At 39.8% G+C, this 25,627-nt stretch overlaps 1 protein-coding gene across 26 annotated transcripts in view; it reads right to left on the bottom strand.

Moving 5' to 3' along the window:
• rimbp2b (RIMS binding protein 2b) overlaps positions 1–25,627 on the bottom strand; it is a 100,265-nt gene that overhangs the window by 29,421 nt on the left and 45,217 nt on the right. For 16 of the 26 annotated variants that reach the window (XR_004849033.2, XM_055011223.1, XM_035957541.2 and 13 more), the window contains 6 exons: positions 15,038–15,121; positions 8,156–8,245; positions 5,696–5,818; positions 4,190–4,294; positions 1,553–1,603; positions 955–975 (listed from right to left, as the gene is read on the bottom strand). Coding sequence is in view for 25 of the 26 variants with exons in the window: in XM_055011223.1 (XP_054867198.1) it covers positions 955–975; positions 1,553–1,603; positions 4,190–4,294; positions 5,696–5,818; positions 8,156–8,245; positions 15,038–15,121 (474 nt within the window). In the remaining variant the exon portion in view is untranslated. Of the gene's footprint in view, positions 1–954; positions 976–1,552; positions 1,604–4,189; positions 4,295–5,318; positions 5,462–5,695; positions 5,819–8,155; positions 8,246–15,037; positions 15,122–25,627 lie in introns of those variants that run through there. The other 10 variants (XM_035957544.2, XM_035957560.2, XM_035957563.2 and 7 more) reach the window with 5 other exon arrangements.

Raw genomic sequence — 25,627 nt, 5'->3', positions numbered from 1 at the left:
AAACAGAATTAGTAAATTAGGAGATATTAGTTTTATTGGCATCATACAGTTTGCAGCTGTATGGCAAGTAGACAGTTTTTTTGTAAACACATGCTGGAGAACACACATGCAATGCTACAAAAGAGAAGGATCACATTCATCACCGTCTGGCACTGTGTCATTAATAAAAAATTGTCTTTTATGCTAAAAAAAAGCTCCTGTATGTTTCAATGTGATGACTAATATTTAGATTCTGCAAAACTGAAAAAGATTTGAAATGTCTGCATGAACATAATGACTTCAAAATATGTCTTTATTGCAAGATCTTGCTGATTTTAATTTATTCAGACACTTTTAACACATATTTAGTCTTCTCAAAGCAAATTTGTACACCTCAGTGTGTTGGTGGCTTTGATTATGTGGAACTGAGGCTGGAGATTGAGGCCCCAGGAAATAATATTTAATTGAAGTCCATCCATATTTTGTAACTTGATTTTATGAGTCTGTTCATCAATTGTTGAGTGAGTGTAACTGAATTTTTCGTTATGATCAAATCACAAAGACCTCCAGTTTATACTGTCAGCCATGTTCTAGCTTTTCAAAAAAAATCTTCCACTTGCGGGTTTGCTTTGATGGGAATCGTGCAACAGAGCTGAGTGGGTAGTAAAGCCCTAGACAGATCGCTCTGAAGCAGCTCAGGATTTTTCTGGAAACCAAAAAGCAGTGACCCAACATTGAATCAGCTCATAACTGGTGTGTGCTTTATGTCACCTTTTGATCACCACTTATCCAGATATATATCATATTTAAAGTCGACTCAAGTGACCATGATGAATAGTTGGGTTTTTTTGCAGTGTAGTGTTAAAACACCTCCTTGGCCAAAGTAAACACGAGGCACTGCAGATTCTATCGACTAACTTCTCAAAGGTGCAAAAAAAAAAATCAAGTAAATAAATAAAAGCAATGCTGAAATACCTGCATGCTGTCCAAGTGGTTCTGTTTAAGCATAAACACACATCCATACAATGAAAAGAGATGTAGGAAAGAAATAAAGCACAATTACACATGTGATCACTCATCCACATCTTGAAAGCACAGCACTCTTGAAATTACAATCTCCGACACACACACGCACGCACGCACACACACACACACACACACCCACACACACACACACACACACACACACACACACACACACACACACACACACACACACACGCATATCACCGTATTACAATACTAATACAAAGACGAACAAAGGGATTTTGACATTTTTTAAAAACGATTTATTCACCTTAACCCTGATGTTTAAATGCGTATTTCAAAAGCCACTATAACAACAGGGTGAAAAGAACTCTACACACTCAGGATTCAGTTTTTCAAACATGACGACTAAAAGAAAAAGATCAGGATTTCAGGAAATGAGGTCATGACGAGCAGGAAAATAATGACTCTAGGTTTACACAGGTCTACCTCGAGGGTTGACTAGTCCCATATATTCGAGCAGAAACCACAAAAAACACACACTCAGCTCCCCCCGCATGCCCCGCCCCAGAGCCCAGACGCTCACCTCTAACAGATGGACAGCGCCTTCATGTTCCTTTTTAGCCTCAACCTGAGCCTGGGAAACACAAGGTGCAGTTCACTCATATTGCAGTTTAGATTGTAGTTTAGTTTCAGTTTAAAACACCAATGAAAGGCCTTTCACAGACAAAATGGAGACACATTTAAACTCATTGGTGCTCAGGGTGAAAATGGTTGTAAAGAAAGCGCCCACCATAAGCAGTTTAATTTTTTGCGGGACTTTTTGACAGGTATCATAGTTGACATTTTTGCTGTTTTCAGGCCTAAAATCAGCATGGCCGCCTATAACCAAACACCACATGGCATTTTTACAGAAAGATTCTTCTAAAATATTATATATACAATTGAGTAAAATTGAAATTGAAAGTTATTTATAAAGACACTGTCCACACTTAACTCACACACTACTTTATATAAAATAACTCAGAAAGCCTTGGAGTCTTCCAGTCTTTTCTTCAGGAGGAAATGACATCATGTGGAGCAGGTCATGTGACCTGGAATTAACACACTTCCTTGAGAGGTGTTTTTGTAAAGGGTAACTTAGTTGAAAGTGATTTCTCAGACACAGATACAATTTATTTTCCATATAAAATTGGATATACTACCTAAAAGGAAATATCAATCATGATTATCTCAACTTAATAAAAAGAACACAATCAAAATTATTTTTGAATAAACTCATGTTATTATTGTTTAGCTATTTGGAAGGTGGTTGTTATTAAATTCAGATGGTTATTTAGTTAACATTTTAGTGATATCCAGTCTTATTTTTATTAATAAGTGATTGTTTCCCTAATAAATAATTATGGAATTTGTAAAGACAAGATCATAATGAACATAAAAATGTTTTTTTTAATAAAAATGTATGCAAGATATATCCCATGGACTTCAAACGTCCCTCAATTATATATTGACCCACCTACAGTGTCTTGATTCTAGTAGAAATCAGTTGTTACTTTACCAAAATCAGCTCAACACCATTTTCACTTTTCATCTTTTATGTTCTTTTAAGCCTGTTTTTCAACACGAGTTATGCAACAAGAAACAATTGTGCTCATGCAAGGAAGTTAATATAATCAAGGAAACATTATCCTGGGAGTATGTAAACCCTGGATCTCAACCTACATGCCCAGGGGCCAGATTCAGCAACAGAAACATTGGCATCATTTTATTTTTTCCATTTAGTTTTCCAGAACACAGAAATCCTTTGTTTTTCTAACAAACCTCCTCCACCTCTTGTGAACCGGCTGCAGAGCTAAAAGGGGCTCTATTCACATTTGACATGCTGTTATAGGTTGACATGTTTGTAGTACAGATTGACCAACAGGTGACTAGCAGCACTCTTCTCACACCTGATACTCTCACAGGTCTCTGTGAACGTATAAGTAGGGCAGACCTGGAGAATGGACAGTTCCAAGAGAAGTCAAATGTGTTCACAGAGTTTTATACAACTGCTTCCTGCATCACCTACAAGCAGAAGGTTTGTAGAGTAACTTAGCCACTGGCCTCCATGTAATTTCAGTCTGAGACCTCTCATATAATTAATCTGAAACAGAAATCATTTTTGCTTTTAGTTAAAATATATTGAAATGCCTGGCCATACAAGTTATATGTTCTTCATATGACAGTCAGTGAAGAACTAAACATGTTCCTCTGGTTTATGTTTGAACAGTAGTTTAGGTTACATCTAAGAACAAATGTTGTAGCGCCATGCAACAAATATAATTTAAAACTAATTAAATTAAGTTTCAATGAGAAATTGCAGAGGTTTGAACATTTGTTTACATATTATAGAAAAGAAGGGACTGTGTAGCTGAATGCAAGTAATTTTTCGTATGGGAACTGGAAACATCTGTAGAGAAAAAACAAGTGTTTCACATGAATATGAAGAGCATCTTTGGACTGTACAATTTCATAAATCTACTTTGCAGGCAATTAATTTAGGAGAATACAGAGAGCAGCCAGTGTCTGAAGGAAGATAAGGCCGTAATGAGCTTCTGTTAATGAGAGAAAAAAGCTGAGAACTACAGCCTGTGAAAGGCTGACTGTGAAGCTGGAACACTGCAGCAACAGCAACGCTGTGGTACACACACTGTTTCTAGAGGAGGCATCGGTGACAATTCCTATCTCGTTCACACTATCAGCAATCTCAGCCGTCGCTGGGTTTTTGCATTGACATTACAGTCAGCTTCAGTGCACAGAAGAGGAAGCCCGACCATCAAATGGCCCAGGCCTGCATTTTATTCTTTCTTTAAAACAGTCCTCTAAAAAGTGTCATATCTACTTTGGGCTCTGAATGTCTGATTTGCTCGCTTGTAACAAATAAGAGGAGTGCTTCTGAAATGTTCAGCACTCAGAGTTTGGAGAGTGATAGACAGCTGGAGGACGGGGTTTAAGAGGATGCACAGGGAGAGCTCTACTGATGAAAATGTTGAGAGAGGTGAGCTCTGTAGTCTCTTTAAAAAAGCAGTCTCTCAGTCGACTTTCATCTTTGCTGCATTGTCTGTATCACAACGGTGCACAACAAAAAGCTCTTTGACCCATGACACAAGCCGAAGCCTGGGCAAACAAGAAAGCCCAGCCCTCTGGTGCTGTGAGTGTTATGCAACCTGAGTTCTCTTACCTTCTGAAGAAGGTCAATCTCCTGCTGCTTTGCATTGAGTACAGCCAAGGCTTGCTCATGCTCCAACTCTAGCTGCTGCCTCCGCTCTGCAGCCTCGCGCATATGCTGTCCGCAAGGGGTGTAGGGATGGAGAGCCGGAGGGGAAGATTGTGGGGGAGCATAGAGAGGGCTGCTGTTAGTGGAACTAACATTCAACGGCACTGAGCCAACACAAAATGCATCTCCAGTCTTCAACTCCACACTCAGAGACACCACAGGTGTTACATGTGCACACATCACACATACAAGAGGCTGGTTAACAGTGTACTGACCTTTAAACCCATATTAACAAGACATAAACTATGCCACAGCAAAATGCCATGTGATAACATGTTTATGTCGAATGATCCGCGGGAAAAGGATCAGGTCAAATTTTGCACAAAATGTGCTTATGGATGAGGACTAGAGATGCTTTGCTGTGTGAACAAAAAAAAAAAAAAAAACTTCAATCAACAGTAAGGTTTGCTGCCCCCTTTAGGTAACACAATACCTGTTGGAAGTCTGGTTACTGTTTGAAAAGCTGAAACCCTCGGTGATGTTGTCTTTGCATGATCAATACAGGGTTTTATGTTACATGAAAAGGGTGAGCAAACTCCGTAGCGTGCTCACTTGTCTGTGGTCATCCATAACAACAAAAGAAGCCATACAATACAAGGGACTGAATGCTAGGCTCTTCATAACACAGTATGCCCGTGTCATCCAGTCACATCACTGCTCCCACTATGTGTGAATATTTGCAACACTGTAAGGTGAAAGAAGCAAATGACATTTTCATGCCAGTAAAAATTAAGGTCTGGGATAGGTAATGTCATCAAACTGGTGGGTGACATTATCATCATGAAGGGTGACCCAGTGTCTCTATCTCCTCGTCCTCCCCCTCCCGTCATCATAAAGCCAAACTCTTTGTCCTGCCTCATGCATACATCACATTCCACAGTGCTGTGGTCTTATAGCCACATGACCATTCGTATGTCTGGTAAGCAGCCCACGGATAGAGGGAGAGATAAGCACAGCCACTGAGGTGGACAGAAAGCATTCAGAATGGGACTGAACAGGGCTGCTCCCCAACAGATGGACATAACAGTGATACCTTATAAATCTAGCAGGGGGGAGAAGGGGCAGAGGGAAGGAAGGAAGGAAGGAAGGGAGAGATCAGGAGGGGCAGGACAACATGAAATAGGAAAAGGAAAAAGGGCAGACTGCTCCAAGCTTCTACTCTTTCACAGCTCCTGGTCAGACCTCCCAACACGACACTGGAAGGCAACAGACATGTCGAGGACATTAGACAGTATAGCGGAACATAACCAGATGGAGGCAGAGTAGCACAGGTAGGAGAAGGGGCACTGGTTTAGGGTTAGGCTCCAAAAAAAATACCTGATTTAGAATCCCAGGATAGATGGACTACTAGAACTAGAAATGCACACAGCGCTGACAGATAGAGTCTGCCCTTGGAGCCAGCTTACTCACCTTGAGCACCTGCTCTAGGTTCTCCAGTTTGCCTTGGAGCTGGTTCCTCTCCCACAGGGCTAAATCTCTCTCCTGCGTCACAGCACCAAGGGTCTCTTTGAGCTGGGCATGCTCAGACTTCACCTGTGCAGACGGGACAAGCAAAATGCAATGAGAGTTTGAGAGTCCAATGATAATACAACATGTCTTTCTCGGTTCTAATAAGCTGCATTTCAATATAAACTGATTTTCAGCATCTGTTTCAGGTTACCTGGTCTGCACATCTTTTATTTCAGACCACAAGTGCACTCAGTCTAAACTCTCCCCCCTTTTGTTAAGAGGCTAGATAAGTTCAGCGTATGACAGAGATGAGAAAATAGGCATAAAATTGTAATAAATGTATGGTTATTGTGTGCCTTTATTGCCCTATGTTCCTTTATGACAAGCTGTTATATGTAGCTTTGGAACTACTTTATTACAAGAGTCCCACACAGCTTTCCCTGCACAGAGAAATTAAAGGTAGGAGTTTTCATTACAGTCAGTGTTTCTCATTAAAACTCGATGTGCGTATTCTCCATTGCCTAGCAGCATTTTGAATACATTTCCTTCTTCATAAAACATTTGTAAAGCCATTTCTTTAAAAAAAAAAAAAAAACAATGAATACCTGCAATTGCTCACATCCATGTGAGATAATTTGTATATTTTTGGTGCATTTCTGCCTCCTTATGATCAGTGTGTTTGCATGAGATGCAAACCTTTGAGATGTTAACCTTTTTTATTATTTGTCAGAAATACCACAGGACAAATCAGTACCACTGTTTCCTGTTGGCAATAATGAACGCATTTCAGGAGCACTGGCAAAACATTTCTGTGATTGATACAAAGGAACTAAAGAGAGAATATCAGAATCTTACAAAAAATAACATCTAGTTATGGTTTTGTAAGTCTTACAGACAGTTGTTTGCTCCTGTTAAATAACTACCTTGAACAAATAGTCTAGCCTGAAAAACTTATGACAACAATGTTCAACCATTTGCCACCTGCATTCCAATTAATAGACTCTTCCAATGTTCAGATTACACACAACATTTTGCCACGAGTTATTTTTTGAGGGTGGACAAAGTGTTAGAAACACTACTCAGTAATCTGATCCACTATTGACTATGAAGATTAATTAATGCCTCTCTGATACAATATCAACAAAAATGGAACATATTGCGCTTCATAAAGGTGGAGTTGCTACTTTGGATTGAATGGAATTGTTCAGCTGCTGCTATTTTTTCTTGTTTTCAGTGCTGATTTTAAGCACACAAAGCATTCAATTTAAAACAGGCAGAAACTGTTACAGGCCAGGCGTGGGAGCTCACTGATAAAAACCTTTTAATTACGATCATAATACAAGAGTAGCATAATTCATTCATTCCCATTTCTATGTACCGACCAAGCACTAAGCAGTCAATTGAACCAAGCAATTGCATATATATTCACACTTTACACTGATTCAGCTCCAGCGAGGTCTCCACAGACATTATGAACAACATCTGAAAAATATAACTATTTCTGTTTGTACATATTTTTCATATTTGTCTCCTACACACCAGTTGTATTGTTACTTAAGAGGCAATCCACTTTGTAAAGGCACTGAGATGACTGGTTCTTGCAGTCGTAATGTGGCAATGCCCCTTCCTCAGAGCAGCCATGAATGACTAATGATTCCTCAAGGAGGGTGTTTCAACAAACACCAGCAAAGCAAAACACAAACACAGACCAGGGAGTCTGCCTCTGAGCGGCCGCCTGCACACAGAGAAAAAAAACTATCCGCATGGATAGGAGCGACTGTCAAACCTAATGTAGACAGATCGAACAAAACTATATTGGACTGAGCAGAAGCAGGTCAATAGTCTATTATGGGTAGAGGGAGGTGCCCTTTGTAGCCCCTCCTAGATCATTCGGAGACAACAGGGATGAGAGCATAGGGATGTAAGCGAGGGGCTAATATCCGCACTGCCCTGCAGTGTTGCTCTCATATCCGTCAGTCTGATAACAGTTCGCAACGGCTGCTGTGTGAGCCACCCACGTCCTGATAAAACATCAATAACCAGCATCCCGACCTTCTTCAACCCCAGCAGCAAACGCCTGCCAGTCAGCTGCCTCAGGAAATTGTCTTCCCCTCCACAGAGAGGCCTGGAGCTCTTTGTCTGTTGATCTACTTGGACTTTACAATATCAGCTTCGAAGGCCTTCAAGGTCTTGGAGCTAAAAGTAAGGTGTTGGTGTTTCTATAGAACTGGAGGCTTATTGCCTTCGTTAAACAGCTCCAACCATCCAGCATATTGGGGCAGCTCTGGCTAAGTGTGACCCAGATTGTGTTATGTAAAGAAAGCCATAGTTTATGAAGACACAACACTGAAAACTGACTGCTAACTTAGCTGCATAGGTGCTACTTAAAAATCTATACAAGGTCTTTTCATTTATTCTTACCTTCTCATACTCAGAAGCCTTGTGGCTGTTGTTGAACAACTGGAGATTCAAGTGCTTGTTCTCCTTGAGGAAATCTTGAAGCTCATTCTCCTAGGCGAAAAGAGGCAGAAAGAAAACAGTGTTTAGGATCCAAGATGTCCCCATGATTGGACCAGAGCACAGCACTCAAACCCAGCATGTTGTTAGCATTAGCCCATGCATTATTCATCTGTGGAAACTGCTTGAGGTTCTCTAGTAGGCTCTAGAAAGCATGACTAAAAGAAGCTACCATTTCAGCCACTACAGCACAATAATGTCTTAATAGTAGCGTTGATGTCAGAGCAATAGATGTAATAAGAAACCCCTAAAATTTTCAGATTCACTGCTCTGTATGTGGATGTGCATCAGACATATACTGAAATACCAGCCATTTGCACACGACACTCTTATCTAGCAAAAGTGTCAAGCTGGGAGTAAAGAAAAAACCTCTTCATTGCAGAAGAGGAAAAGTTAATTACATTCAATCAACAGTCGTGAGGCATGCCGTGGATGCAATTTGCAGTGTCAACTGAAGAGTTCTCTGAGATGTGCAATTTATTGCGGCTCCAGCAGCATGTAGGCCAAGGGTGGTTCTTGTCAGGAGCTAAGAAACATACTTGCTCATGCATGATACATTTACAGTAAATACAGCGCTTCTTAATGGGCTGTGATGGTGTGCCTCCTCCTGCTCGCTTATGTTTTACTTATGAAGGGTGTTTCAGAGGACAATTGAAGATAGAAGTAAACATGAAAATCTAGCAGGCTTGCAAGGATACATATGTTAACATCCTAGACAAGGTTAAGCTATTTCCTTTTCTGCGCTGCTGCTCACAGTAAGTACTATAAAATCTGCCAGACGTATCTACTACATGCACAGGAAAAACTAGGAGAATCGACCAACATTATATGACTTAGTAGTCATGTATAATATACTGACAGGAAAATGCATTTAGGCATATTTAATATTGTGTATTAATACATGATTCTAATTAAGCAGAAACCTCTGGGGATGAAAAAAGAGGGGCCACAAACTGCAGTTCCTTGAATGCCCATTTGGGCTTGGCTACCAAAGCAAGTCAATCCCCCTAGAACCTCTTGTTAAAATGCCCAACTTTACAGCAGAAATAAACACATTTGCAACTTGCTACAGTCTCCATCAATAATTTCTTCATTCATAATGACTGGAGGATGGTGGACATTTGATAAAACGAAACCATTTAAATTGTGTGGAGGCTTAAAATTATGCCTAATTAAGGACGTGGCCACTTTAAGTGACAGGTGGATGCCACCATAGACAGTCTATGGGCCAGAGACTTTTGCATGAACCATCTCAGACTAATTTCCGACTCATCTCTTGGCTAAATTTTGGATTCATTCAGAGTTAAGAGGATTCAGGTACTGTGAAGACGGCGATGGCTGGAGCCACCACACAGTTTCAAAACCGCTCTTCAGGAAACCTTTGCTTGATGCCACGGGTGCATCCATCTTTATATACAGTCTGTGATTATAATGCATATAGTATATGGTATCAAATATTACTGTTTCTAGTATTACAACAACTAACCCTACTGCTACTACTTACTACAACTATCATTTATTATGAGAGTAATACATTCTGATATCCACAACTGTATGAATAAAGTAAACAAATGGAGGTTGGATACTGTCAAGGACAAGCAGAGCGAGCTAAACAAAAGCCCGAAGACAGTACTAAAGTCACATCTGAGGTCTGCTGCTTTTCCATTAATTTCAGTTCTGTCACCAAAAAAAAAATTATTGGCATTTCAACCTGCATCAATTGTGCCCAGTCAATTTTAATGCTTCCCGTACAAGCAGTAGATTGCATTGACATTCCTATTCATATCCATTGATCCTTCAATTCAGAGTTAATATGGGCTGGCTAAGCCTCCAGGTGTTCATTCTGAAGGACAAACAGCTACTGAAAAAAATGAAAAGCTCACATTTTACTGTGCACACACACACAACAATAGACTGGGGTACTTTAGAAATTCAAGCTTGTTGTTGATTTAAGCATTTCAACATGACTGCCATCCTCATTTAAAATCCTTTTTGGAATTCAGATGTGATAGCACACACATAATTATGCAAACCAAATTGTCTTGAACAGAGAGAATCAGCTGTGTCTCCCTCCTTTATTGTTGACATGTTAACACTTTAAACAGATCAGTATACGTCATAATCCCTTGGCAAGGCACATTTTTACGGTGAGCCAGTGAGCCCAGTGATGGAAAGATTTCCATGCAGAAACACTGTGGTCTGTGTTGAGCTGCTTCCAGCACTTTTCAGCTGAGATTTTCTGCTGAGGAGAGATTTGCTTAAATACTAGCAGCAAGATACAGACAAAATGTACACACAAACAATACTATGTTTGGCTGGAAAATGTGTGACAAAGAAAGAATCTGACGAACAAACTAAATCACACAAAATATAATTACTACACATGTTAATAAAGAGGAGAGTCTTTTGGATGTTTGTTCTGAACAGGACAGCCAGGATCATTTTTAAATAACACACTATTGAAAATATAATTAGGCCTGGGGCAGAGTACCTGTGACTACTCCTACTCTAAATGTGCGTGTTGTCCAGACGCTGTCTGACTCAGCCTGCTGTGCAACAGCAACGTGCTTCATTTTGACAAGCCTGGCAGATGAATCAACGCTGCCATTTAACTCACGAGCAACGCAAACATCTCACCCACTTACTCTCTGTTCACCAGACACTGTTGGCTGTGGGGAAAAGAATCATTTGCTCTTGCTCAGAATAGATGACAGCCAGCTGCCTGCTTCTTATTTTTTTTAAAAACATACCATCAGCATCTAAGAGGCAAACACACAGTTCCTCCAGACAAGTGATTTCTCAGAAGACTGATGACCTTTACATACAAATGTTATGAGGAGGTGACAGTAGGTATACAGTAGTATACATAATCTCATGTTCAGAAAATTTTGAGTCCAGACAGATGCTGAAAATATCATTCAAACGTAATCAACTGTGCAGTCTGTAAGTACAAGCTGCATTTCCCGTTACACAATTGCTCTTTTTCTCTACTTTTAAAGTGATACTCTGCATCACTGTAGCTCCACATACCAGAAGTCTTCTTTGCATTGCACATGTGACATAAATAAACAAACAAGTCACAAACATAAAGTACAATGGGAGAACATTTTCAGGGCTAATGAATATCGGATTTTACTGTACAAAAAAAGAGAGAAAAAAATACGACGGGGAATTAGTGTCTATCTTAAAATCAATTTTTGCTTTTTCAAAATGCCTGCCATGTGTTCAAGCAACAGAAGATGCCAATCACACCTTTGACAGAAGGTGTCTGTGTTTACAAACAGCTCATGATAACCGTGAATCTGACCACAAAAGCACATTTCACCTCCGCTATTGAGAGAAATTCGAGGGCAAAGCGACGCAGATCAGCTCTCGGACTTGTTGAGTCCACCTGTTGTCTGCTTCAGTATTGATCTGCGATCAGCACTGATACATATTCGAGCGATGCTGGCACAGCTAATGCTTGTCGCCATGGTAACAGGCTTTAAATGCTAGCAGAGGCTGATGGTCTGTAGTTAAACACCCGATACCCAGGAAGGTGGAGGTGCCAGATGGCGATGACAGTGTTTACTGTCACTGAAACACTCAGTCTATGTGTTTATATACACGACAGCTGAACTCACACTGAGGAGACATTAACAAAACCTGGAATTTTGACACTTGATAATAAAAATCTACGTACATTCCTATATAGGCTGTGAGTGTTTGGTAAATAAATGTTAAAAATCCTCCAGCAGAGCAGGTGCAGAATCACTAACAGCTGCACCTGATTCTGTATGTACAATCTGTATTTTAGGACTAGCACTGAGAGGGAGACAGCAGGAGAGAGAGAGAGAGAGACAGAGAGAGAGAGAGAGGTAAGTCACTTTAGACCAAACAGGGAGTGACATTACTGTCAACTCGCCATCCTCTCACAATGGCGTTCATTGGTCTTGTCTGTGTTTACGTCTCTGTTCTGGAAGCTTGGTGCAGGAGGAGATAAGAGCTGTGCTGCTGCAGTCTGTGGAGACCAGCCTGCCATTTCTGCTCACCATTTGGGGACAGTTTGTCCTTTGGGTAGCTTCCCCTGGACTCAGCAGGCTGACAATGGGCGAGGACGGAAGTGCTGCTGTGGGCAGGGAGCGAGAGAGGAGGGCAGCAAAGAAAGCAGTCCTAATGGAGTGTTTACTTGGGGCAGAGAGCCACACACAAAGACAGTTTGTCTAAAGAGGAGGGCTTGGGGGCACCAGGGAATGAATTTAAATTGTCTAAGAGAAAAGTGTGCCATTTAAATTACTGCCGCATCCCTCCAGATTTTACCTTTCATAGGAAAAATCTCATTTTAGGCCGTCTGCACAACTCTCTGTCTACTTCTGCGTCATGTTTAATTTTTATGTAGTGCTAAACTTCCAATCCCATGAAGAGGCTTTTATGTCAGTCATACAAACCCCTCATATCGATTTCTTTCCAGCTCAAAAATCACATTGTAAGCCCAGGATAAATATCTACACTTATTCTCTAAAATTCTTGTGGAATCAAATAAAATTAGGCTTTTGGCAGCAGAGCCCTTGGGACTCCACTTTAGCAAGAACTGCTGGACCATTATAGCGGTAAGACGCTGTCTGCTGAGTTCTCCATCTCAGTACGCTGTGATATAAAGTGATTAGTCATTGTGCTTAGCAGGACTCCCACAGCTGTAATGGTAAAATCTGTCAGACCTGAACCATGTATGAGTCCTCTTGCTGTGAGAAACTGCTGAAACCTGACAACTCCTCTTGTCGCAGGTACAGAATGTTTCCCTTCTGAAATACAACACAGGAGGGGAACAATTGCCATAGAAAACAGTTCTTGGTAGCTATACAGGAGTTGACATTTGGCAGCCATTAGCATCACTTCAACATGGAGGCGTTGCTAACTGTTAAGCTGCTCCCATCGCAGTATGCTCAGTAGAAACAACATTATGTAATTTGAACTGAATTAAGAGCTACACTGGAAAAAAAAACTGCTGTTTTTACGGTAAAATTCTGGCAGCTGTAGTTGCCACAATGCTACCATAAAACTACGGTAAAATATTTCCTACATTTACAGTAAAGAAATGTATTGATATTGTTGATTTTATGGTTTAAAAAAAACGTGCTTCATCCCATATTTTACTGTAAAAAAATAAGTTTTAACCTTTAAAAATGTGAAAATTTACATGAAAATACTATATAAATTTTGTGTAACTTTTTATAAATATTACAGCATTTTTCCAATATCAGCACAACAGTTAGTGTATTCAACATTAAAAATATGTGATTAAAGTTGTCATAAATATTAAAGTATATGTCCGTTATTAACACAGAAGTACATGAATTTGACCGGGAACAAACTGTAATTTTTACATGTAATAAATGCAGAAATTGCCATGTTACTTGTTCTAAATATTGCAGCATGTTTCCATTAATAGTACAACAGTATGTACATTTAGCTGTAGAAAGCTGCATTCTTTCTGAGAATTAAATGCAAAAATTGAAGTATTGTTATACACATTACAGCATTTTTACATTAAAAACTGTGCAGGAGTTGGGAAATATATTTAAAAAAAAAACAAAACACACTTTTCTCCTGATTAACCAAACTGATTCAGTGTTATATAAACTGCATCACACTGTTTTAGAGTTTACAGATTTTCACCATCATGGTTTGACAGTTTTTCACCGTAAAATGTACAAACATTTTTTACAGTGTACACATGACTAATACAAAGCCTTTATCTAAAAGCCCAAAAATTCAGTGCTACATAGTCACTGCAGCTCGAGCACACCAGCTCACATAAGCGCAGACGATGTAAAACTACTCCATGCAACACTTGCAATACGGGAGTAACTTAGCCTCACACCGCCAAACTGAAAACAGATTCTGAAGAATATTAATGATACCGGCAGGAAAGATGTTGGAATTGGCTTCTAAAGTTGTGAAAATCTTGGCTGTCTGAATCTTCATTTTTGAAGCTGTCATCGGTACACTGCAGCTTCAAGGCAGAAATGTTCAGCCATGGTTTTGACAGCCTATTTCACTCAAGGAATGTCTCCTAGCATATATATATGAAAACAGAAAACACAGACGCGTAACAATGTCAAAAATAAAAAGAAGCTTGATGTTCATTGGAGGGGGTCTTCAAACAGCCCACAGCTAAAATGCCAAGAAGATGTGGAGTTTTTTCTTCTCAGCAGGATCCCTCCGTTTCATCTTTTTTTCCTGCCTTTACCTTTTGTACTGAGTCAAAGCCACTCCAGCTGGCAGAATGACATTTCTGGGGCATTGTGAGAAAACGTCCTTCAAGAAACACCAAACACCATGTGAAAATACAAGAGTTGTGTAACATACCTCTGACCTTTTACAGTGGTCACTGAACACAAGTATTGTTGCGTATTTCTGTATATATGTGTACAAAAGAGACCAATAATAGCCACAGCCTGAGGACACCATTTGCAATATACAACATGTTTAGATGCATCTCAGCACCAGACACTCCATTTTTTAGGTTTGTGCAAAAACACAATAACTAATTACCACAGCAAAGGCCGTCTCTTACTCTCAAATGTATTCCTCGTGCTCGCAAAACCCCCACAGATACAGCAGCCTGCAATTAATTGCTCACATATTTTTAATTTCACTCACAGCCTGAAAACCATGCTATCACTGCCACTCATTTTCTCAGGGGATGTCTGTGTGTGATGATAGCGGGCGAGGCTCTCAGATACAAATCAATTTTAGCCTCCGTCTTTTCATCCAGAGGCCAAGGTATATTTTTGGAGCACTTACCAAAGTCTGACATGTTTGATTCTTTTTCTTCACCTCTGCCTCAAGTGCTTCACACTCCTTCCTGCTGGTGCTGATCTCAGTCTCCTGGGGAGAGGGAAAAAAAGCTAAGGACGGCTGCTATGGTTTGTCAGGAACAGAAGCTTCCTGAGAGAACTGAGTGAAAGCAGGCAGGGTGAGAAGCAGCATTTAGGTGCGTGAGAGCATGTGTGTGGGTTCATGAGTATACGTATGCGTGTGTGGAACACAGAGATTCCACAGATTATCTATTAGATATTACAAAATGTTTTCATGTCAGGGAAACAGACAGGAGGCCAGAATGTTTAATATTGAATGGCTGAGGATGATAAGGTGCAGTCTTTTACAAACAATGTGATGGAAAAGATCAAACAGAAATCAGTTTAAAAGACTTACTCAGTTTGACCCTGCTTTTGTAAATGAACACGACTCAGCAGCCGTGAGAACTCCTCAGTGAAGTTATTCTTAGACACAGAGATGCTTTAACCTAAACATTAACATGCTCACAACGACAACACTAACATTGTACTGTTAAGTAAATATGATAATAACAATTTACACCATCTGACATAAGCATGTCGGCATGTTTACTGACATTGGAACTATGAGTTTTTAGTTTTATTTCACCATGTTTACAGATTGTTGAATCTGAAGACTTTTTTCACTGCAGGAAAAGCACAGGTTTTATTTGTCTAATGAACAGCAGTGCATATGTTGGCATTCAGGTGATGTGCCGCCTTCCTGGCAGTGGTTCAGTACAAAGGAAATGATCTGCAAGTGGCTATAATGAGCCAAGAAAGCATGACACCTGCAAAGCCGGAGAACTCAAAGGTGGCACTGATGTAAATATGCAGCACTTAAAATGTAATATTAAAAAACTGCCTTTGCAAATGTTTTTAGCTGTAATACAGTGGATCATAGAGCAATTCGATCATTTCTTGGAGTCTATGTATTACTGGAGATATGGGATGGGAACCTCCAAACATCAGACATAAATGCCAAATGCTTTGCCTTTGGAATAGATTGGTGAAGATGTCCAATCAGAGAATCACAAAAAAGATATTGAATTGGGGCATCTCCAATCATCACCCCTGGGCAAATGAGCTAAAATCTTTGTTTCACTTGAACAACTAACTCATCATTTATTTTTCATAATAGGTTATTCTGTGATATTCAAGAGATGAGGAGTAATATTTTTCTTAGATTTTGAGAAAAATGGTCTGTTGATATTTGGTATAAATCCAAATTACGAACGTATTGTCTTATAAAGGACAGATACAGTGTCAAACCTTATGTGAAGTATAATATAAGCAAAAGACAGAGATCCCTGTGTGCACAGTTATCCTCAGGGACATTACCTTTAGCTTAGAGACTGGGAGGTTTAATGCTGCTCCAGAGAGGGACAGACTTTGTTTGTTGTTTAATTTAGGTGAAGAAACAATTTATGTTTTCCAGTCCTGTATATGAAGGGAGGTACTTTTCAGGAAGGCGTCCTCTGTTTATTTTGATTCTATTGGTTGGATGACCATGAAAAACTAGAGATATGTTTTAGAACGGGAACCTTTTTCATGGCGGAATTTCTTTGGGATAAAAGGCAACATGTTTTGTTTGAGAACTGAGCAGCAGAATAATGTGTGTTTTGGATGTATTGCTGCAATGCTAGTATATTGGTGTCTTGTAAACCCATGTGTGTTGAGCACGCTTGTGTGCATGACACAAAAATAAAGAATTTATCTATCTATCTATCTATCTGTCTATCTGTCTGTCTGTCTGTCTGTCTGTCTGTCTGTCTGTCTGTCTGTCTGTCTGTCTGTCTGTCTGTCTGTCTATCTATCTATCTATCTATCTATCTATCTATCTATCTATCTATCTATCTATCTATCTATCTATCTATCTATCTATCTATCTATCTATCTATCTATCTATCTATCTATCTATCTATCTGTTTTAGGAGGAAGGAACCAAAAGATAAACACATACATTGGTGATACATCTATTATGGTAAGTAACACTCAATGGAAACATAATTATGTTTACAATTAAAGTTCTTGGGCTACCTTTGACTACACAACAATGTGACAAGAAATATTTAACAAACTAAAATTACTGCCTCACTGTTGTATGCCTCCACCAACTACAGAAGTTGATTTTAAGTGCCTTAATTCAGCTTTGTTGTTCTTGATCTTCTGCATGCCTACTCTACTAGTGTGTAAATTCCTTTAGAGAGATAAAAACCATAGTCAAATTATTTGTTGTTTGTTCACATGTTTGGTCAATATATCTGATTCTGATAGAAAACCAGCATGAGCCATGAGAGTAAACAAAGATTCAAATATGGATGTTGCTGCAAAGAAGACACAAATTCTAAGTTGTGGATGCTTCACCCACATTTTCAGCACAACAGTGTAGAAGATCAGTGATTAATGTCAAGTTATGACATTAAATATTGACCAGAAAAGTATTTTTGCAGCACATTGTGATGTCACAGAGAAGCTGACCCTTGACCTTTTGGATATCGCCAATGAATGCTTGACTTATGGCCAAAAATTTGTTTTGTTAAGCCACAGTAACATTTGATCTTTGACCACCAAACTCAAAATCAGCTTAGCGTTGAGCCAAAGTGAATGTTTAAAGCAATTCCATGCAGACATTCCTAAGATACCACGTTCATGAGAACTGGATTGCTACAAGGACAAACTGAAAACGTAATGCCTCCACCGCTGCTGCTGCCAGCACGAAGGCTGAAAACTTTGACAAGCTTTACAATAAATCAATAATCCAATGAGTAATGAGGGATGTACGCGTTACATGGGTGAGCTGTGTGTTTAAAGGCCTCAGTGTGCACAATATCAGTGCTGGGGTATGATACAGAATGCAGCCTTTATTCATATCATTTAACATAACAGGGCCAATGCACAGAGACAGACAGATACATAAACAACACCAGTCAAATGTAAAAACATAAATATGTCTTCACATGTACAACAGACTACACTCTGTCAGTTTGTAATAACATAATGTTCAACAGGTGTGCATTATTTCCTCCTGAGGCCTGTTGTGTTTGCATCAAGCAGCATTTAACTGAGCCGACAGCTGAATGCTGCATTAGCTGGAATTACAATGAAATGAAGTTCAGCCTTCTTCACAATGTGTGATTAGAGCCAAAACATGACTAAAGTCTGCCACAGCCACTACGGAGGATGACTTGCTCAGTCTATCAGTGTTGCTCAGACAGCTCCACTGGTGTTTCTCAGTAGGGGCAGACACAGAGAAATGGGATATCCCCAACAAAGCCAGGTGCGTCTCTTATTTTTTTATAACTCAATGCTAATATGGAGACGACATTTTCTGGCAGATTTGGATGCATTCTGATGAGAAACGTAGCGATTTAAACAGAGAACACTCAGCTTCTTCATGGCTATTCTCCAATGCAAAGCCTGCTATTGCACTGCTCTTACAGTATACAGTTTATGACAGCGTTACATCACTAACATGATCCTCTGTTCATCGGCAGACGGAGCTTTCTATCGGTGTATGAGGACCATCCTTGCTATGGATGGGGGTGAGAGTGCAGCTGGATGTTCCAAGATTAGTGTATAGAATTAAACAGGATTTTATCTGTGTCAGTATGTGCCACCCCTGTGCGCACACACACACACACACACACACACACACACACACACACACACACATTATGGCAGTGTAGCAGCACATGTCCCCGAGCAGGACTAAAATAAGCACCAGCGGAGCCACCAGGAGCCCACAGCACACACTACATGCTGCATGTGAGAATGCATGAATGTGCACTTCAGCACAGCTCTGCTCGCAGCTTGGTTTGACTTTGAATGTATATTGGAATCCATTCAAATGGAAGATTTTTTTACTTTGCTACATCTGCTGGCTTCTCAGTTGACCCGCGAGTCCTGACAATATTTAGTAAGACAGTGAGCAATAAGGTCGGAGAACAGGACGAGCGGAAGGAGGAGGAATAAGCTTGGGCCCTATTGTGATCTCTAACCCTGTGGCGTTTCACTGTAGGCGAGTGACAGTTGGCATGATTAAATCTTTGACCCTTTATCTGTGGTAGTTGGTCCACCAGTGATCTAGCGCAACTGTATGGTCATTGTATGCATAATTACATACAGATCATTTCTAATCTTTTAATGATTAAACTGTCACAGAAACAGAAAGATGTGAAAATAACATGTACTCCAAAGTGAGAGTTTCATGATTAAACTGAATTGGGATGGAAAGTTCAGATGAGAGCTCCCTTGAGGTATCTTAAAATTATGTTTGAGAATTATTTCAATGCTTTCTATGTTTGGGATTTGATGAAAACTACAGAATAGTTTAAGTTGTGCATTAAAATGATCATAGTGAGGTTAGACTGTGCAAACTTTTCACTAAATCCTAGATTTAACTCAACCGAAACCCATTATTCAGTATCTCTACTGAAGAGTGGAAAACAATGCTGACATTTCAAATAACAAGGACAGAAAATGCCTCATTTTCCTGTTCAGCTTGGATTGAAAGCTTATTTATGTAGTTTCTTGGGATGTCAGAGATCAAAGATTCCACTACTCTTCCTCACAACACACTCAATAATAAGTACATACAAGTATGAATGAAATATTAAAACCATGAAAGGAACTGACAACATTGGACATCTTGAAAAAAATATACACATACACGATATACGCTACCATGTTGACTCTAAATGATTTCCTGCGAGTGAATCACACAGAGCCTCCGCAGACAGCTTGCCATCTCCCATGTGGGCTGGTATCTAATGTGCACAGTTTTCAGAACCAGACGGCTGCGACATTTTGCTAACTTGCACGATGAATATTTCACTTGCACGCTTACAGACACACACAAACCCTCACACACACATACAAACCCGTAGCTCTCAGGCTGGGGTGAGGCCCATTTGTTTGGAGCACATTTGCCAATGTTCAATTAAAAATCCCTCTGATAAAAGATTCAAATGGCTGCCATTGTGAGTAATGAGCTCCTGTATAAGTGAAGAGGCGTTTACTGTGCAGCAGATGAAGATAGATGAGAAAGACCATCCCCTTAGGCTGTGTCTAGCATTTGTGCCTCAGCGGCACTAATGCAAATGCATGCAAGAGAGAGGTGAATCCACAGTGATCTATACCCCTGTACCTACATGTCTCTTATGTACTATATTCAGGGTCCATTTCAATTTCTGTTTAATTCCGCAACATATCCAAAAATCTATATCTTTTTCGTGTTGTGACCTAAAGTCTAGAAAAAATGGTTTGTACTAAAAACATTTATCTATTAGGAGGTCTCACTGCTGTGACTGATCACACTTTTGAAAATATGTGAAAAGATTTGGTGATTCCGTGGTGACAGAAAATCAGTCAACCACAGTTTTGTTATTTCATCTTAGTTTTCAGCTTCTCAAATATGAATGATTCACTGTTTCGCTTAAATACGGCCTAAGATCTTTTCATGACTTTGTCCAACCTACAAGAAAATCTTATTCTGTAGGAACATGTGGTGTAGACTTTTTTTTTTTTGCATTTGTTGACTTTTACAGAATTAAAGGAATCACTGACATGAGTCAATCAGGAATTACTGCTTGCAGCTTAGCATATCTCACTTATTTACCAGTTCACAAAAAAAAAAAAAAAAAATGTGTTACTAAATAATAGCACTTCAGGGTAGGTTTAACCTAGCTGGAATTAATTTATCATTGTTGTCTTTGTTTTACTATAATGCTTTTTGTACATCTATAATCCTGTATGTTTTTCTTTTACGTATGGGACAACGAACGGAAATTAGCTTTGTGCTAAATCCGGCTTATTTACTGCAACCTTGTGTCAACTATTATGAGATTGTACATTCATTAATATGCACTGTCCCATCCAAATAAATAAAGAAACGTTAAGATGAAATTAAATGTTGCTTATTCAGATACAGGTTTTTTAGCCAAGTTATGCTGATAGGGTACCCCAAAGGATGAACCCTGTTGCCCCTCAACCTTTAACGTATCTTGTGCAATATTTAAACATCCATTAAGTGATTGTCACAAAGATTTGTACAGTATTCAGTGTTTACAGACAATATGTCCTAAAGGCTTTTGTGATTTACATAGAAAAATAAGTATTTATTGTTACAACAGAACCGATATCAGGAAATAACCAAGTACAGACTATAATGGAAATAATAATAGAATAGAGCAAGAGTTGGGTCACAGATGATAAAATCAGTAAGGAGTCACATGTCTGCTTATGTAGTTTTGTTCCACTCCTCCTGAAGGGCTCGGAGAGGCTGGAGAACCTTTGGGGGGACGGGATCACGATGTCTGACACGTGGACATTCAGCTCCTTGGCTACAGTCCTAAGTGACATCCAGCATCCCGCATGCCAACAGCATGTTCTTGTTTTTCTTTTCTCATCTGTGGCACCATGTCATTTGAATAAAGCTGCATTTTAAGGTGTTTTCCCAATAGTCACTGGTCACAGAAGTGTCTGTGTGCTGGTGAAACTATCAGATCATTGTCCTTTAAAGGCAAATCAGACTAGAGTGGAGATTAACTGTCAAGAATTAGTTACCAGTTGAACAGCTCAAACATGTATTGTGCACAAGTGGCTAAATGTAACAGATTTCTAACAGTAACAGCAATACTGAGATTTTTATCTTCATCTCTAAGTCAGAAATGAACACCATTTGCATGCTGTTTCTTTTTTCTTTCATTCAGTTCATCTCAGCAGGCATTGAATGGTTTTCTATGAAGTTTTTTCCCTAAAGATGATTTGTACTAAATCTATTGACTCCCTCGCGCTTTAACATCTAGCGCCATCATCAAGTCAGTTTTATTTTTAATAAACTAAAGCATCAGATACGTTGTTTTTAATGAACCAAATTATCACCAAAATTAACGACAAAACAATCATCTGCGTCACTATGTGTGCTAAAACTGCAAAATTATGATGGCAAACTCGGTTACTTAATGGCAGCATTAGCAAGTATTTTGTGAGCATCTTAGCATGCTGTTTTTAGCATTTAGCACAAAGCAATGTATGCCAGCCTGGAGCCTGAGCTCTGCACACAGTCGTCTGGGTGTTCAGCACCATGGAGAGTTCCCTCGGGACAGCACGGCAGTAGCATGTGGTTTAAACTCCATGTGGTTTACTTTAGCTATTTCTGTTGCTGCTGACTCTACTGTGTGTTCACTGCACAGCTACATCTTGATTAAATGAGGTTCACATACTACAGTATTATTTCTGCAATGACTAATTAACACAGGAGGCTTTCCCCATCCTACTCTCAGTGTTCAGTCTTCTGATCTTTCAGAGTTGGGAAAGCTCTGTGTATAATCTCTGGTGAGCAGGGATAACCTCATTACTCTCTCTCTCTCTCTCTCTCTCCCTCTCTCATCCTCTTTCTCTCTCGCTCTCTCTCTCTTTTATTCCTTGTTGTGTTGAATATGCATGATGGGTAATGATGGATACGGTAATAATTCTGCTTATGGCATGAAAAAAATAAAATTTTTCTACCAGGGGGCGATTTTATGCAAACAGCAGATATCATATTTAGACAGGCATGCAGTGGAGAAAAATGTGCCCCAGGGTGGATTTAAAGCACCCAGTTCTTCTTGCAAAACCTTTTAGGTTAACTTCACAACTAAATATGAATAAAGGTGAATGCTACTCCTCTGAATATTGCAGGCAGACAACATCCTGAATCTCAAAAGGCACTTTGATTTTTACTGGGACTATCACACTCAGATATAATCAGTACATAGTGTAAATTTACAGCTAATTTGGTATCTCTTAAATCAACAGCTCCCTATACATACACTTCAAGGTCAGGATCTTTAAGAGAGGATTCCCCTCTCCTACCTAGAACCCATGCAGCAGTTCCTCTTAGCATGCTCTACACGACTTAGTATATGACTATATTGCACAAACTGCTGGCCCAGACACACTGTAATCTAGTCCAGCACAGCAAGCACTTGTGATTTCAAATCATTTGAAATGGCAGAGTAAGTTACATAACTTCTACAGCTTAAGTCTGTATGCGCAGGCACAGATGCTTGCACTCCACTAATACTGTACTCGTCTGCCGCCTGGAAGACCGTGTGTGTGTGTGTGTGTGTGTGTGTGTGTGTGTGTATGTGTGTGTGTGCATGTGTATGTATGCGCAGCAAAATGCAGACTGACTGCTGAATCACAGATTTACAGGAAAAACAAGAGTAACTCCCAGAGGTCAACTAGCACATCCCTCCACACACACAAGGACAAATGAAATGACACGCACACAGGGAGGAAGGGTGAGGAAGTGAGGTAAGAGAAGAGAAGGAGGGATACTGAATTATGTGATCATGGGAGAGATATGTAAAAGCAGAGAGGCCTAGATATGAATGCAAATGTAAAAGAAGGGAATACGGGTGAAATGAAAAATGGGATGGAGGCAGGATTTACTGTCTAAGCTCCTCAGCTCTGCAGCATTCTGTCCTGGGTATAACACCTCAGCGAGGCACCCACTATCAGGCATATTAAACACCATGCAGCAGTGTCAAAAGGAGTAGCCTAGTCTGGATTCCACTTTCTTTCCTTCCTTCTCTCACTTTTTTCCTACGTACTCTGTCCATTTGCCCACAATGAAACACAAGCCTCAGCATGCTGAGGAATCCAAAATGAAGCTGCCACTTTCACCGGGTTCTGACCTCTCTGAGCCATCGAACGCTACACTACCTGCCTGCTGATGTCTAACACACTACTACTGAAGAGCACAAAGGGACAGGAAGGAGGGAAGAAGGAGAAATAATGTAAACAAGGCAGAGGAGAAGAGAATGAATGATAATGATTGAAAAAAACAAGAAGACCTATTCTGCTGCTATCACAGGCCTGCATAATGAAAAGACTGATGAAAGGGGAGTGATAGGAGCAGAGCAAAAAGGATGAACTAGAATCTATAATAAAATGTGAGGCAACTGGCACACAAGGCTAATTTGAAATAGCAGGTTCAGAGTGTATGAGAGGCTCTAGAGACGGTTGTAAATCTGATAATCCCACTGCATGACCACAAAGATGTCAGATGAGACTTTTACCTCAATAGAAACTAAACAATGACTCACGCATCCACAACAGACTCCTACAGAGATAAAGGAGGGTGCTATGTAGTGCTGAGATATCTATTCATTTCCCTGTGACAATGCTGGATTCAATAATGCAGTGTTATATAGAGAAACTGCTGTCTTATCAGAAAATAAACCGGTTTTATTTCCATGTTTTGGCAGCTGAAAGCCTTTCTCTGACTAAAGGGCCACCGAGAACATCTGATGATCAGTGTTGCAACCAAGAAGCAAACGCTAGCAGCCCATTGCTGTTGCCCACTCAGACGCGGAGGCTTACTCATCCCCAGCTGGATTCGCTGGCCAAGACTTCTGCAGACTGTCATTCAGTTCACATGGTAACCTTCATCTCGCACGGCGGAGCAGCAAGCACCTTGTAACAAAGGCAGCTCTCGTAAACATGCATATTTTATTGCAACTGAGTCTAGAGAAGACTCTGAACCAACACATCAAGCATACAGTATGACCTACTAAGTGCTATGTGTGGGCAGGAAGTTATTTTTTTTTATATGGACTGTAAACTTTGGAGATTGACTCCCTGCACCATGAATACACAGTGGTCTGTTGTTATTCTTTTTTTTTTTTTTTTTTTTAGGGATTACAGATTTCCAGTTCATGGAAATGCAAAGGCTCACGGCTGTGGGGTGTAACATGAAGCAAGTCTAACACAGCCAGGCTTTGTTTGTGTTAGGTGGCTTTATGAAACCTAAAACTCCAGTCAGAGAGAACAGGTATCATGAATGTGGTTATCAGTTTTCTTGGTTAACCAGATTGTCTTCATCAGGCTCTGTGTGCTTGGACTAAAAGGGGCATTTGACAAATCCTTTCTCTATTCTTCCTCACTAAATGGACCAATGGTGGGCCTTCTACTTCAGCAGGTTGTTGTAATGGAGAGCTGTGAAGACTACAAAATAAAATTGTGGTAAAAAGCACTGCTACCGCAAACAAGGCAAGAGAATGATGCTGCTAAACTCTTAATCATGTAAATTTATGTATTTATTTATTTCTAAAGTGGCAGCTACACATACAAGCTCTGAAACTTTAAACTCAGTTCACTTAAATATGTTATTCAAGAGGTGCATTTAGGTTTGATGCTATCCCATAATGAAGGATATGCAGAAATCACTTTAGATTTTAGATAAATCAAAGTGAAATTAATATAATTGATTGAATACTTATTGTGATAAAAATACAGCAGAAAAAACACCTTTCTGATCCAAGTTCGACTGTCTGCAACTTACTTGGCAGCAAATCAGAGCCAAACATAAATGTCTTTTCTTTGCATCATCAACTAAATGCATGCAAGGAAACACATAATTTGCTGCCTGTGGCTGGCATTACTAAAGTACAGCTCAACATGTAACACGCACATAGCACATGGAACAATTTCGCTTAGCTAAGAATCTGCACCACTCACAGAGAATCATCAGGAATCCCAACTCTGAACAGTAAAAGTACTGGTAGCA

This window comes from Amphiprion ocellaris, chromosome 6 (assembly GCF_022539595.1).
Source record: "Amphiprion ocellaris isolate individual 3 ecotype Okinawa chromosome 6, ASM2253959v1, whole genome shotgun sequence".
NCBI lineage: Eukaryota > Metazoa > Chordata > Actinopteri > Pomacentridae > Amphiprion > Amphiprion ocellaris.
This window is presented reverse-complemented; position numbering and strand designations above follow the sequence as displayed.